The following is a 12,402-nucleotide window of genomic DNA, read 5'->3' as shown; positions in this document are numbered from 1 at the left end:
TTTTCACCAGATTCACAAACCCCTTTATGGGTGGAATTTTTCACCAGATTCCGGCCGTCGTGCCGTTCACGAGTGAGGAGGAGAAGAAGCCAAAAATCAATAATACCTAATCCTCTTTTATTTTGATTTTCATTTAATTATAATTGAATGGTATTAAGTGTGTTAATTTTGGCAATTATACAGTCATCTATCATTTTTGCCACATCATCAATTCATTCAAAGCCCAGTCAGCAAATATGGTAAAAGGGTTTGGTAAATCCAGGTTTTGGGTTTTATAAGGGGCGTTTGCTAAAAAAAACATTCAAGGGGGCCAAACCGAAACTCGCTATATTGGCAGGGGGTGAAGTATATTAAACCCAAAATTGTATTACATCAATGACAAAATTCCATTAAGAACCAAAATTTGTATATTACATCAAAATCAAAATGACACAAAACAACTTACAATGTACACATCATTATATCAAATAATAGTATTTTAGTGTCTTGGTGTCTTATCTCTTGGTGTCTTGACTTTAAACACCTATAATTTCAATTAATAATAGTAGTTAGTAAATAACCTTAGAAATTATAACTTACAATAAATTATGAATGAAGAATATAAAATACTTAATTGTTAATTAATTTTCGCATATGCCTTCTTGATGATCGTACAGATAACATGTCCATCATCTCTATCAACTTCTTCGTATGAAGTAGGTATTTGTGTTGCGTAAGAAGAAGTGGAAGGAATATTAAAATTTTCATCACTATGAGGAATGTACTTTCCATTGAAAATAATTGACCATCTCCTCGATAAGTCTGAAGGGTCTGTTACATAAAAAACTTGTTTTGCTTGAGTATCCATGTTGAATGGTTTGGTCATATAAGTTGTCTTGCCAAGGTTAATCTATGTGAGTCCTAACTCATTTGTTTTTACACTATTGTTACTGGAAACCCACTTGCATTTAAATAAAGGCACTTTGAAAATAACATAATCAATCTCCAAAATCTCCTCAATGACACCATTGAACGCGGTAGTTGCCAAAATAGGATTCTTATCTTTCGAACAAGAGAAATACATGGATTCGGCCTCAACCATAACCCCGCTATTTTTCATTGTACTACAATCATATTTTTGTTTTGTATAAAAGAAAAAATTTGAAATGTCGTATGTCATCCAAGTTATCACATTAAGTTTTGGCATGTACGACATCCCGAGCCAATGACTTAACATTTAAACCTTGAGTACCTCTACCTCTGTTTCTGACAAATATTTTAAATAAAACTCAACAACTTCTTCTGTGATGTATCTTTCAACGATCGAAGCTTCCGGTCGGTGATGATTCTTCGTATATCCTTTAAAGATCTTCATGTATCGCTCTATTAGATACATCCACCTTAAATAAACTTGACCACAAAATCTAATTTCTCTGACTAAATAAACAATTAAGTGAATCATAATGTCAAAACATAATGGAGGAAAATATATCTTCAATTGACACAAGATTATTGCAACCTCATCTTCTAATTCAACTAATTTTTTGAAATCAAGAACTTTATTACATATAACATTTAAGAATAATCATAATCTGGTTATAGTTACTCTTACATTTGGAAGGATGTCACGGATAGCCACTAGTAGAATTTATTGCATCAAGACATGACAATTATGAGATTTTAAGCCAATTAACTTGAGATCTTTTATTGATACAAGTTTCTTAATGTTTTATAAGTAACCTTGAAGAACTTTGATACCATGCAAATACTCGCAAAAACTTTTCTTTTCCTTTTTAGATAGAGTGTGACATGCCGGAGGCAAATAAGTTATTTTTTCTCTATCTTCTGGAGCCAACTGTTGTCGTATACTCATCTCCACCATATCTAAACTGGAACTCTTATTATCTTTAGTCTTTCCTAGAATGTTTAGAAGTGTTTCTATCAAACTATCACACACATTTTTCTCCGCATGCATCACATCAATAGAATGTCTTACATCGAGGCTAGACCAATATGAAAGATCAAAGAACACCGATCTCTTTTTCCAAATATTTATCTCAACGCGGCCTTTTTTATTCGTTACAAAGACAACAGTAAGAAATTCTTGTCATTTATAAACTTCATCACCAGTTAAAAGATTAGGAGCAATTTCAAACTCATGCTCTCTGTTAAAAGCCTTATACAATCTATGATAATGATGATAGGGTTTTAGAAATTTATGATGCCCAAGGTAAACCATCTTTTTTCCAAATTACCATATGCAGGAAAATTCGTTGATTGTGCAAAATAACATTGCACGATCTTAAATTTTTTGTCAGAGTATGCATAATCAACGTCAACACCTTTATCCCATTAAAGTTTTAAATCTTCATTTAATGGACTTAGATAAACATTTATGTCGTTTCTAGGTTGTCTTAGTCATAAATTATCATACTTAACATCATATACTTGCGCTACATGCTCAACCAAGGAGATAGGTTATAAATCGTGAGAAGAACATGCCACGAATAATGGTTAGTACTCATCTTACCAAAGGGGTTCATTCTATCTGTGGCAAGCCCAAGCCTAAGATTTCTTGGTTCAAGGCCAAAATTCGAAAATAACAAATCAGTTTTCTTCCATTGCAAAGAATCAGCTACATGGTGAATGTTTCCATCATATTTTCTTTCATCTGCATGTCATCTAATATTCTTTGTGTCATTCGCATTAACAAAAAGTCTCTTGAACCTTGAAATTATTGGCAAGTACGATAACACTTTAGTAGAATGACATTTCTTACTAACATTGTCATTGTCATCACCATTCTTGTCCTTCAACTTGTAGCGCGATTCACCATATTCCGGATATTTATCCAAATTTTCATACTGTGTCATGTATAATATGCAATCATTAGAGCATGCATGTATTTTGATACTCTAAACCCATTACACACAATATCTTCTTGGTATCATAACAACGATCCGACAAATTGTTATCTTCTAGTAGTATTTGTTTCATAAATCAAGCAATTATGTGAAACTTTTATCCGACCACCCATTTTTTGTTGGGATTAGATTCCTTTCCTATATGGAGAAAGACCTGAATCTGAATAGCTCATTTGTCTCAATTATTTAAGTGGAGAGTGTCAATTTAGGAATAAGAGAGATAAGGAGAGAAAATAAGGATTCGAATGAGAGAAAAAAGGAGAGAAATATATTCCCATTTTTTCTACATCAGTCTCACTAAATCAACGATCCCGATTTATTCATCGTCGGATCAAGTTGAAATTTTGAGGACATATTCGTAACTCATGTATCTAAATTTTGAGTGTTCAGAATTTGAAAACAAGGTCTGAGCTGAGAGATACGTGCCTCGCATTGGAGCTGCAAATTTGGTTTATTTTTTAGTTTTTTATTCTTGTTTGTAAGTTAGTTTTGCTTTGTGATTTGTGGTTGTTAGCATTTGTTTGTGAATCATTTAAAGACTGTCTTGTACCCTCAATTGATTATAGTGGAGTTATTTCTTTGGTCTAGACGACTAGTGGTTTCTACTTTCATATTAAGGAGTTTTCTACATTAAAAATATAGGTGTTCTTTTGTGCGTTTATTTATTTAATTTGTCGTCTTATATTTATTGTTGATCCTCAAGGTTTCTACAAGTATGAGAAATTTTATATGCGCCGCGTATTGTTATGTTATTGTGTCTTAATTTCCCACAAGAGTGGCATCAGAGCTCTTAATTAAGGGCTATTTTACTTGTTTGAATGATGGAGTCAAATACAAAGATGAAGATGGTATTGTTGATTTTGATTTTCCTCGGGCGAGACCAAAACATATAAATCTCGCCCAAGAAATGTGACTAAAGTCTAGCATAAGAGACATAGTCTAAAATCTTGTACGAGGGATTTACACATTTCATCAGTCAAGTTGTATAATCTCTCATAAGAACCCAAAGTCTAATCATTCTGGTTTATCACACATATCATTAAGGAACTTGGGGCCTTAGGATACTCCCTCATTCTATATCTTAAAACACTTCGTATTTTACCAAAGCTCTCATTTTTTAGGGCCTATGTAATGTTATATTTGTAAAGGACATGGAAGGCCAGGAGCTTTTGTAGCCCCCGAAAGGGCTACGACCATATGTCTCCCTCTAGGAGGCACACCTCGCCCCAAGTGCCTCCCTCTCATATAGAGTTTCTCCCAACGCACTACACTGATATATAGAGTTTCTCACCTCACGTAAACATGTCCTCAAAAACCACCATAACACCACAGTACAGAAATTCTTACCGTCGTGGGCAAATCCTAATAACCACCACAAACTATTATAAACCTACTAATTAATGTCTCTGAGTACCCTTGCCCTTAAAGAGATAACATACGCAACTATAATTTTGTATTAGTACTATATATATATATATATATATATATATATATATATATATATATATATATATATATATATATATATATATATATATATATATATATATATATATATATATATTAGATTAATTGTGAGTAGTTAGTATCACACTTATTATTAACAACTTAATTGTGAGTAGTTAGTATCACACTTATTATTAACAACTTAAATATTAAATATACAAAAGAAATTACTCGATGTTTTAAAATTTTTAAATAAAAATAAAGTGTTACATTGTGATTCATGAAGTATAGAATTTTCTCACTTGAGATTCCTAACCGTTTTATTTATAAGAAAAAAATTCACTTTTTAAATACATTAAATAATTAATGTATTTGGATAATATATTGTCTAGATACATTAATTATCTAATATACCTAAAAAGTGAACTCTTTCTATAGATTGAATCAGAGAGAATATATTTTACAATTGTGATTAAAGTTTAACCCAATCCTACAAAATTAATTTGTTATGTGAATATTATCTTCATTTATGAATATATTTTCATGTGGTGTATTATCGTATGTGACACTCTAACATCTGAAGTCAAAGAGGTCCTTAAAAAAAAATACTATAGCACTACTATATTTAAGACTGAATTTGAATAAAAAATTTCTAATTAAACAAAAAAAAAAACATTGTCATTTCTTTCAAATGTTTTTCTTAAATAAAAAATAAAAAATAAAAAACAAAATCCCATTATCTACTGAACAAAAAATCAGCATAACAATATTTTTATCTATGACCAGTTAGTCTCATTTATTATCAACAATTATGTCATGTTAGAGAAAAAACATAGAGGTTGATGAGATTAGACCGGTCAAATGTACATGTACAGGTCTCTGCATGAAACTGAGTTATGTTATATGCCACAATATGTTTATATATAGGTCTGTCTCTCTGTGGTTTTTGTCACAGACACAACTTTTCCTGAGTCATCATCATTCATCATTCATCACCAACACCACAACAATCACATAACCATTTTCAAGACCTCTGAAATCTTGATAACTCATATATATTATTATGGCAGCTTTTTCATACCAACTACCTTTTCTTGTTGACTCTTCATCTTATAACTTCGCTAAGATAAACACTTCTCTTACTCCTCACACTCTTCATGTTCATCAAGATAACAACAACTCTCTTAGTAATCAAGAAACTAGTTGTGTTGATCAAGCCTCTAAGAATAGTTTAAGTCCTGAATCGTCCATGGTGGTTGATAATCTTGAAAAGGGTGAACAAGTTACTCAGAAAGTGAGTTCTATGGAGAAGAAGAGAAGGGTTAGAGCTAACAAGGCGTCTTCGAGTAGCCCCTTATCTAAGGTAGAGTTTGTTTTTTCGCCTTTTTTTTCTTCGGTATGTTGCTATGTATGTGCATAATGAATATAGTATAACTGTTACATGTTATTGTAGGAGTCAAAAGAAGAGAGAAGCAAAAAACAAAAGAAGACTAGTTGTGAAGGGATGAGAGGAGAAGAGAAGAAGGATCAAAAGAAATTCTTTGAAGAGGCTCCTCCAAGTGGCTATATCCATGTCAGAGCAAGGAGGGGTCAGGCAACAGATAGCCACAGCCTTGCTGAAAGGGTATGCTGTATGCAATACATTTATTAGTCATCAAGCTCTGATGCTGATATTGATAGATACAGACACCAGATACGACATTAGTAATAACTTTAAAATATATATATTTGTCTGTGTGAGAAACGTGTTTAAGAAAAGTGTCGGTCGGGGTTACGTATTTCTTATCACCCCAAAATTTCATGTCTCATTGTGAATTAATGTTGCAAAATATGGACTAATTTCAGGTGAGAAGAGAGAAAATAAGTGAAAGGATGAAGATATTGCAGCAACTTGTGCCTGGCTGTGATAAAGTGAGTAATCATTTCTTCAATCTTTATGGTGTACTTTTAATTTTGACAACTTGTGATGATTATTTGTTTTCATATATTAAACACCTACACAGACATCATCAGACAGTTATAGACACAGACACAGACACCATGAAATTACTGCAAGTGCGTCTGTAATAATTTTTAAAATTACAAATAATAACGTATATTTGATATCAGACATACTTTCAATCTAAAGTTTCGGTTGCATTTGTTTCATATATTAAATAGGTAACTGGAAAAGCTCTTGTGTTGGATGAAATAATCAATTATGTACAGTCCTTACAGAATCAAGTAGAGGTAATAATGCTACCAAAAATCATACAACTTTGATACTTTATGATCATTGATTTATAAACCAACAAGCATAATTTTAATTATACTTTCTTTCTATAATTCTTGTGCAGTTCTTGTCAATGAAGATTGCATCAGTGAATCCAATCTTCTTTGACTTTGCAATGGACTTAGACATGGTTAGACCAGATCATGAGGTGAGGAAATAGAATTCAGAAATTTTCATGTTTATAGATATATTAATTAATTAATTAGTTAGTTGATTAAAACAAATGTAATTAATAATTTTCAGAGATTAAATAGCATAACATCACCATCACCATCAACACCACTACAATCAGTACCATTATGCAGCTCCAACCATGCCACACCTTTTGCTGACACAACCCTCACAAGCTTCCACCATGCTGCATCTAATAATGAATATCTTTTGGATTATTCAACTCCAGTTTTTCATCAAGGACAAAGGTCAAATACCTTCTTTGAGGTACTTCATAAAATCATAAGATTTTTGTATACAATTATTAATCAACTCATGCTAGTCGACATCTGATGCATCCATACCCCGTAGGGTTGGCCTGTTGATGAAAGCTTGAGGTCCTGAGAGTGTACTTCTCTCAAGTCTCAGGTTTGAATCCTGCTGGATGCTATAGCTGTGTCCATCTAAGTATTTTTCTTAAATGGATCCCGCCAGATGGCGGTGGGATTGGTCTAGTTGAATAAAATTTATATATTCTAACGAAAATCATATATCATTTTCAGCACACTGATGGGCCATATTGGGACTTAGAGGAGCAACGACAAAAGCTTCTTAATCCATATGGATTCAGCAACAATACATGTTCCTTAAATTAATATCAATTTCTCATTATCTGTCCCACAATGCTACAAAAATGTTTGTAACCTCTCAAATCACAAACCTTGTAATAAATAAAACTATATTAATATATTTTTCTTATAATGTTGTTGTATGGTATGACACTTGTATTGTAATCTTTTGTAAGGTTAAATCTTTTCCAAACAAGTAGCAGAATCTATGAAAAGAAGGTTGTTATGAAGTGATTCTGTTGTTCCTAGTCCACCAAATTAAAGTGAGATATATATGAACATGATGAATAAAGTGTAGCAAAATTAATGGATGAGGAAGCTATAAGGACAGAAAAATGCCGACAAAATAAGACCATATCTTTTTCTAGATCCTTTGTTCTAATAATAATATTTGACTCTTAAAAGTCTTATTCTGTTGCACAAATTTCAAGACACTCTTTATGAATGCATGAATGAATCCTAGAGATATCATATCTCATATCATATGTAATATTATATTATTATTGTTATAGTTATTCTGTTGAGACAGTTAATTTTCTCTCTCACTGTTATTGAGAAATGATTAATTGCTGATGAGAAAAGTTTTTGACAAGACATGCCATGCATTTTTTCTTGGTTTAGTTAACTTCATGAATATTTGAAGAATCTTTAGATTTTTGGAGTTATTATGGACTTTTCTTTTGTTTATTTATTGTTATTTTATTGTATGGAGCTATTTGTTTTTATCTTTCAGATCATAGACAAATCCTATAGATCAAAGATGAGATGTTTTGGTTTAAAATGTACTCCAAAGAAGTAGTTAAGTATTGTGTTTATTTTGATGGACCATATTTATGTTTGTTGTAGAAGTATTTATGTGGAAACTATTTCTTTAAAACAAAAATAAATAAACTTCAATTATTTTTATTTTTATATAAATTATAAAATGCGGCCGCGGTAGTTTGTACTTTGTACAGCGGAATTTACAGCTAAATAAATGTCATTGGATTGCATAACACTTTAACAAGATCATTTTATGAATTCACACTCATTAAAACACAAATAGACATGATTTCACCCTTATATACCATAACTAACCTTTTGGATTTAATCAGTAATATATTATTTTAAAAGACAATAATATGTTTAATTAAAATAATATTAAAAATTCAGTCTAAAGATCTAAAAACTAAATGAATTTATATTTAATAAATTATAAAATTGATATATTTAAAATAAAAAATAAAAATATATCAATTTTATAATTTATTAAATATAAATTCATTTAGTTTTTAGATCTTTAGACTGAATTTTTAATATTATTTTAATTAAACATATTATTGTCTTTTAAAATAATATATTACTGATTAAATCCAAAAGGTTAGTTATGGTATATAAGGGTGAAATCATGTCTATTTGTGTTTTAATGAGTGTGAATTCATAAAATGATTTTTATAAATTATTGAGAATCAGGATCTTCGGCCGCGGTAGTTTGTACTTTGTACAGCGGAATTTACAGCTAAATAAATGTCATTGGATTGCATAACACTTTAACAAGATCATTTTATGAATTCACACTCATTAAAACACAAATAGACATGATTTCACCCTTATATACCATAACTAACCTTTTGGATTTAATCAGTAATATATTATTTTAAAAGACAATAATATGTTTAATTAAAATAATATTAAAAATTCAGTCTAAAGATCTAAAAACTAAATGAATTTATATTTAATAAATTATAAAATTGATATATTTAAAATAAAAAATAAAAATATTACTTTTTATGAAATAGCAAAAAGTTAAATTATTTGATACTAAAAAAATAAAAAATATATAAAGATTGATATATATTTAAAATAAATAAATACTTTTCTATCAAAATATATTTTGTTCTCAGCCAAAAGGTCTAATTTGCATTGGTCCAATTCGATTCAAATCCACTTTATTCGATCCAAATATAAAAATAGTTCACATGCGATGAGAAGGTACACAATCTCTGATCTTTAATCTTATTATCACTCATCTTAAATTTTAGACTGACTTGAATATTAGAGTGTTAATTATGTTAGTCCATCTGATGCCGCTATAAAGAAAATTGGAACCACCGGTCTAGATCAACCGTATCAACCTCACATTAATTCTTATTCCTTCACGGAACAAGATCAATTTATTTCTAATTCTTGAACTAAACACGTTTTTTATAAGAATCAAAAGACAAGATAACAATAGTTAGTTAGTTATTAATTATATCAATTTTTATATATTTTTAATTTAAAATCAATAAATTTTTAAATTAAAATTAATATAAATATTTATTTTTTAAAATATTTTAATTAATTAAATTATTATGTTTGAAAAATATAACAATACAAATTTCAATCTTTATGTTATTTTATATTTTAATGAATTAGTTTTTAATTCTACATAATAAATTAAAACATATCAATATTATTTGAAAATATTTTAATTAAACATGTTTAGAGTATTTTATAAATTTCAATCTTTAGAGTATTTTATATGAAAATATTGAAAATATCAATATTATTTGAAAATATAATAACAATATAAATTTCAATCTTTAGAGTATTTTATAGGTAAATCAATTAATTTTAATTCTTTTAGAATAAATTTTAAAATCATTTAGTTAAACATATTACAATGTTTAAAAAAAAGTAATAATAGATCAAATAAAAAATAATAATCATGTTTTATGAATATAAAATCACGAAATGATCTTATCAAAATGTTATGAATCCAATGGCATTAATTTGACTGCAAATCCTGCTGCATAGCTTATAGCTGTCGAGGATCCTAATTCAAGTTATTGACTTATTGTAAAGAGTTAAAGAAAATAAATTAAAAATATTAGATAGAAAAACATAAACTATTTTTATAATTAAAGTATCTCCATTTATTAAAAAAATAATAATTAAGTATCTCAAATAACTTCAAATAATTGTCAATAAATAAATATAAACAATGCACTTTTTGTGATTGTTGTTGACACATGAATGGACAACATAAGTCATAACACTTTGTCAATCAATGAAGGGGTTTTTGAAGGGTTTTGCATTGGTAAAAATATGTTTCTCTCCTTAGCTAGCTCCAAGCTTGCTGAGTTGACTAAATGATTTGCCTTTTCTATCAGTAAGGTAGTTGGAAATGATTTGCAAACCCGATTTTGGCACAGTGTGTGGAAGGGCCGAGTTCGTTGAGTGTGTCGTCTGAGAGGTAGTTTCTCATCTCTAAGTAGAAATTTCAGGCGACGGGTCGAATGGGGTTATAGGAGGAGAATGTTTAGATTTGGAATTTTAGATGGAGGCATAGTTTTTTTTTTTTGGGAAGAAATAGTCTTAGGTTGTTTGGTTGGAATCCATATTCTAATTGAGTTTTTCACCGACGTCCTTCTATAATTGTTTCTCTACCTTTATTGAATGGGGTGACTATAGGACAAACCAGATGATAAAGGAGTTTGCTAGATCAATGTTGGAAGAGTTGGTTGCCTCAAAAGTTGTTGTTTTCTCCTTTTAGTTGTTGAAGGATAGGTTGGTGACTAGGCAAAACCTTCTTAAGCGTGACATTTGTATATGTCAATAGTGTGGTGGATTATGTAATGTGTTTGGGTTAGGTGTATCGATCAATCATTATTTAGCACAAAGTACTATGTGGTGTATTCCTTTCAAACGGAATGCCTTCTCGCAAATTTTTTCTTAATGTTTTGAAGTTAATCTCCAAATTTCTCCACATTAACTTTAAAATTGATGGTGATGCCAATTTACCCATCAACCACCTTGGTTTTCTTTCCAATGCTTAAATCATTTTTTAACAAACTTGATCAAGTACAAGCAATGTTTGAACCTTGATTTAGGAAGTTGCATCCACCTGCATCGAAACACCATTTGTTTCTTAGATAATCTCACAAGATCCCATGTATGGTTCTTTATTAGTGACCGCCATCAACCATTTCTTCTTAATCTATTAATGCCTCCATAAAGGTCTTTGATTATGAGTCTTGCATCCCTTTATCTACATTCAAAGAATAACAAATAATGTCAACACAATATTATCTATGAGGCGGTACAATTGGTCTCTTTACCCTATCACGAGCCAACTGATAATCAAAAGGCACTATAAGTGTCTTCAGATATCCTTTTGGGGAGATCATTGGATATGGAATATACCTCTTAAGATTAGGTTTCAGAGACTTTTCTCTGCATATCAAATTCATGATGGGTCTCTGGGTGAAATGGGTAGGTGGGAAGATGAGAGGATTTCTTGGGATCTTAGATTGAGGATAATGTTTTTCATCCAAGAGGAACCACTAGTATTTGACTTCTTTTTGGTCTTTCGTGAGGCTCAGCTTAGTAAGGAGAGTGGTAGGTGGTTTTGGAGACATAACATAGATGATATTTTTTGGTGTCTTCTATTTTTTAAGTCCAATTGAACGTCACTTTTCCTTCTGATGCTCACCTTGGAAGGTAGAATCCAATTCTTCTACTTATTTAAGATGATTGGGCTCCATCTAGGGTGGTGGTTTTCTCTTGGAAACTTTTGCAGGATTGGTTCCCTTTTAAAGAGAATTTGTTTAAGCGGAAGGTTAAAGTCGATTCACATTATATTTCTTGTATCTTATGTGGGGGTTTCCTTGAATCTACCTCTCATTTGTTTGTTACTTGTAACTTAGCTTCTAGTGTTTGATATAAGATTTTTAAGTAGTTGGGGTTGTAGATTCTTAGGAATCTTATTACCCATTTTGAGTTTTTTTCTATCTTTAGGAGCTAAGGCTAAGATTAAGGGAGACTTTGTTATGATTTGACATGTTATAGTGTGGACCATTTGGTATGTGCATAAAGATAAGCTTTTCTTTGGTTCATCATAAAACGTGAAAGACGTGCAGGAATCCCATGACCAATTTAGTACATGAATATAACGACTAAATATAACCCCCAACAAAGAGATTTTAGCTACACTTACTCATCATAATTTCCAGTAATCCCATAAAGCTGATGACCTTGG

The 12,402-nt window shown here is 30.5% G+C and overlaps 1 protein-coding gene across 1 annotated transcript; it reads left to right on the top strand.

The window, feature by feature from the left end:
- Positions 1 to 5,173: 5,173 nt before the first annotated feature.
- LOC131608001 (transcription factor BC1-like) lies at positions 5,174 to 7,921 on the top strand. The gene is made up of 7 exons (XM_058879946.1): positions 5,174 to 5,712; positions 5,803 to 5,973; positions 6,195 to 6,260; positions 6,510 to 6,578; positions 6,686 to 6,769; positions 6,865 to 7,059; positions 7,335 to 7,921. The coding sequence occupies exons 1-7, from the start codon at positions 5,413 to 5,415 to the stop codon at positions 7,425 to 7,427; spliced, it is 978 nt and encodes a 325-aa protein (XP_058735929.1). The 5' UTR covers positions 5,174 to 5,412; the 3' UTR covers positions 7,428 to 7,921.
- The last annotated feature ends 4,481 nt before the right edge of the window (positions 7,922 to 12,402 follow it).

The sequence above is a fragment of the Vicia villosa genome, linkage group LG5 (genome assembly GCF_029867415.1).
Source record: "Vicia villosa cultivar HV-30 ecotype Madison, WI linkage group LG5, Vvil1.0, whole genome shotgun sequence".
Classification (NCBI taxonomy): domain Eukaryota; kingdom Viridiplantae; phylum Streptophyta; class Magnoliopsida; order Fabales; family Fabaceae; genus Vicia; species Vicia villosa.
Note: the sequence above shows the minus strand (reverse complement) of the source record. Positions and strands in the feature narration are given on the sequence as shown.

Excerpts from the sequence above, each read along its gene's own strand:
- LOC131608001 (XM_058879946.1), top strand. The coding sequence starts at position 5,413 with ATGGCAGCTTTTTCATACCAACTACCTTTTCTTGTTGACTCTTCATCT. Across the intron at positions 5,713-5,802 it reads CGAGTAGCCCCTTATCTAAG|GAGTCAAAAGAAGAGAGAAG; the intron begins GTAGAGTTTGTT and ends ATGTTATTGTAG. Across the intron at positions 5,974-6,194 it reads GCCACAGCCTTGCTGAAAGG|GTGAGAAGAGAGAAAATAAG; the intron begins GTATGCTGTATG and ends GACTAATTTCAG.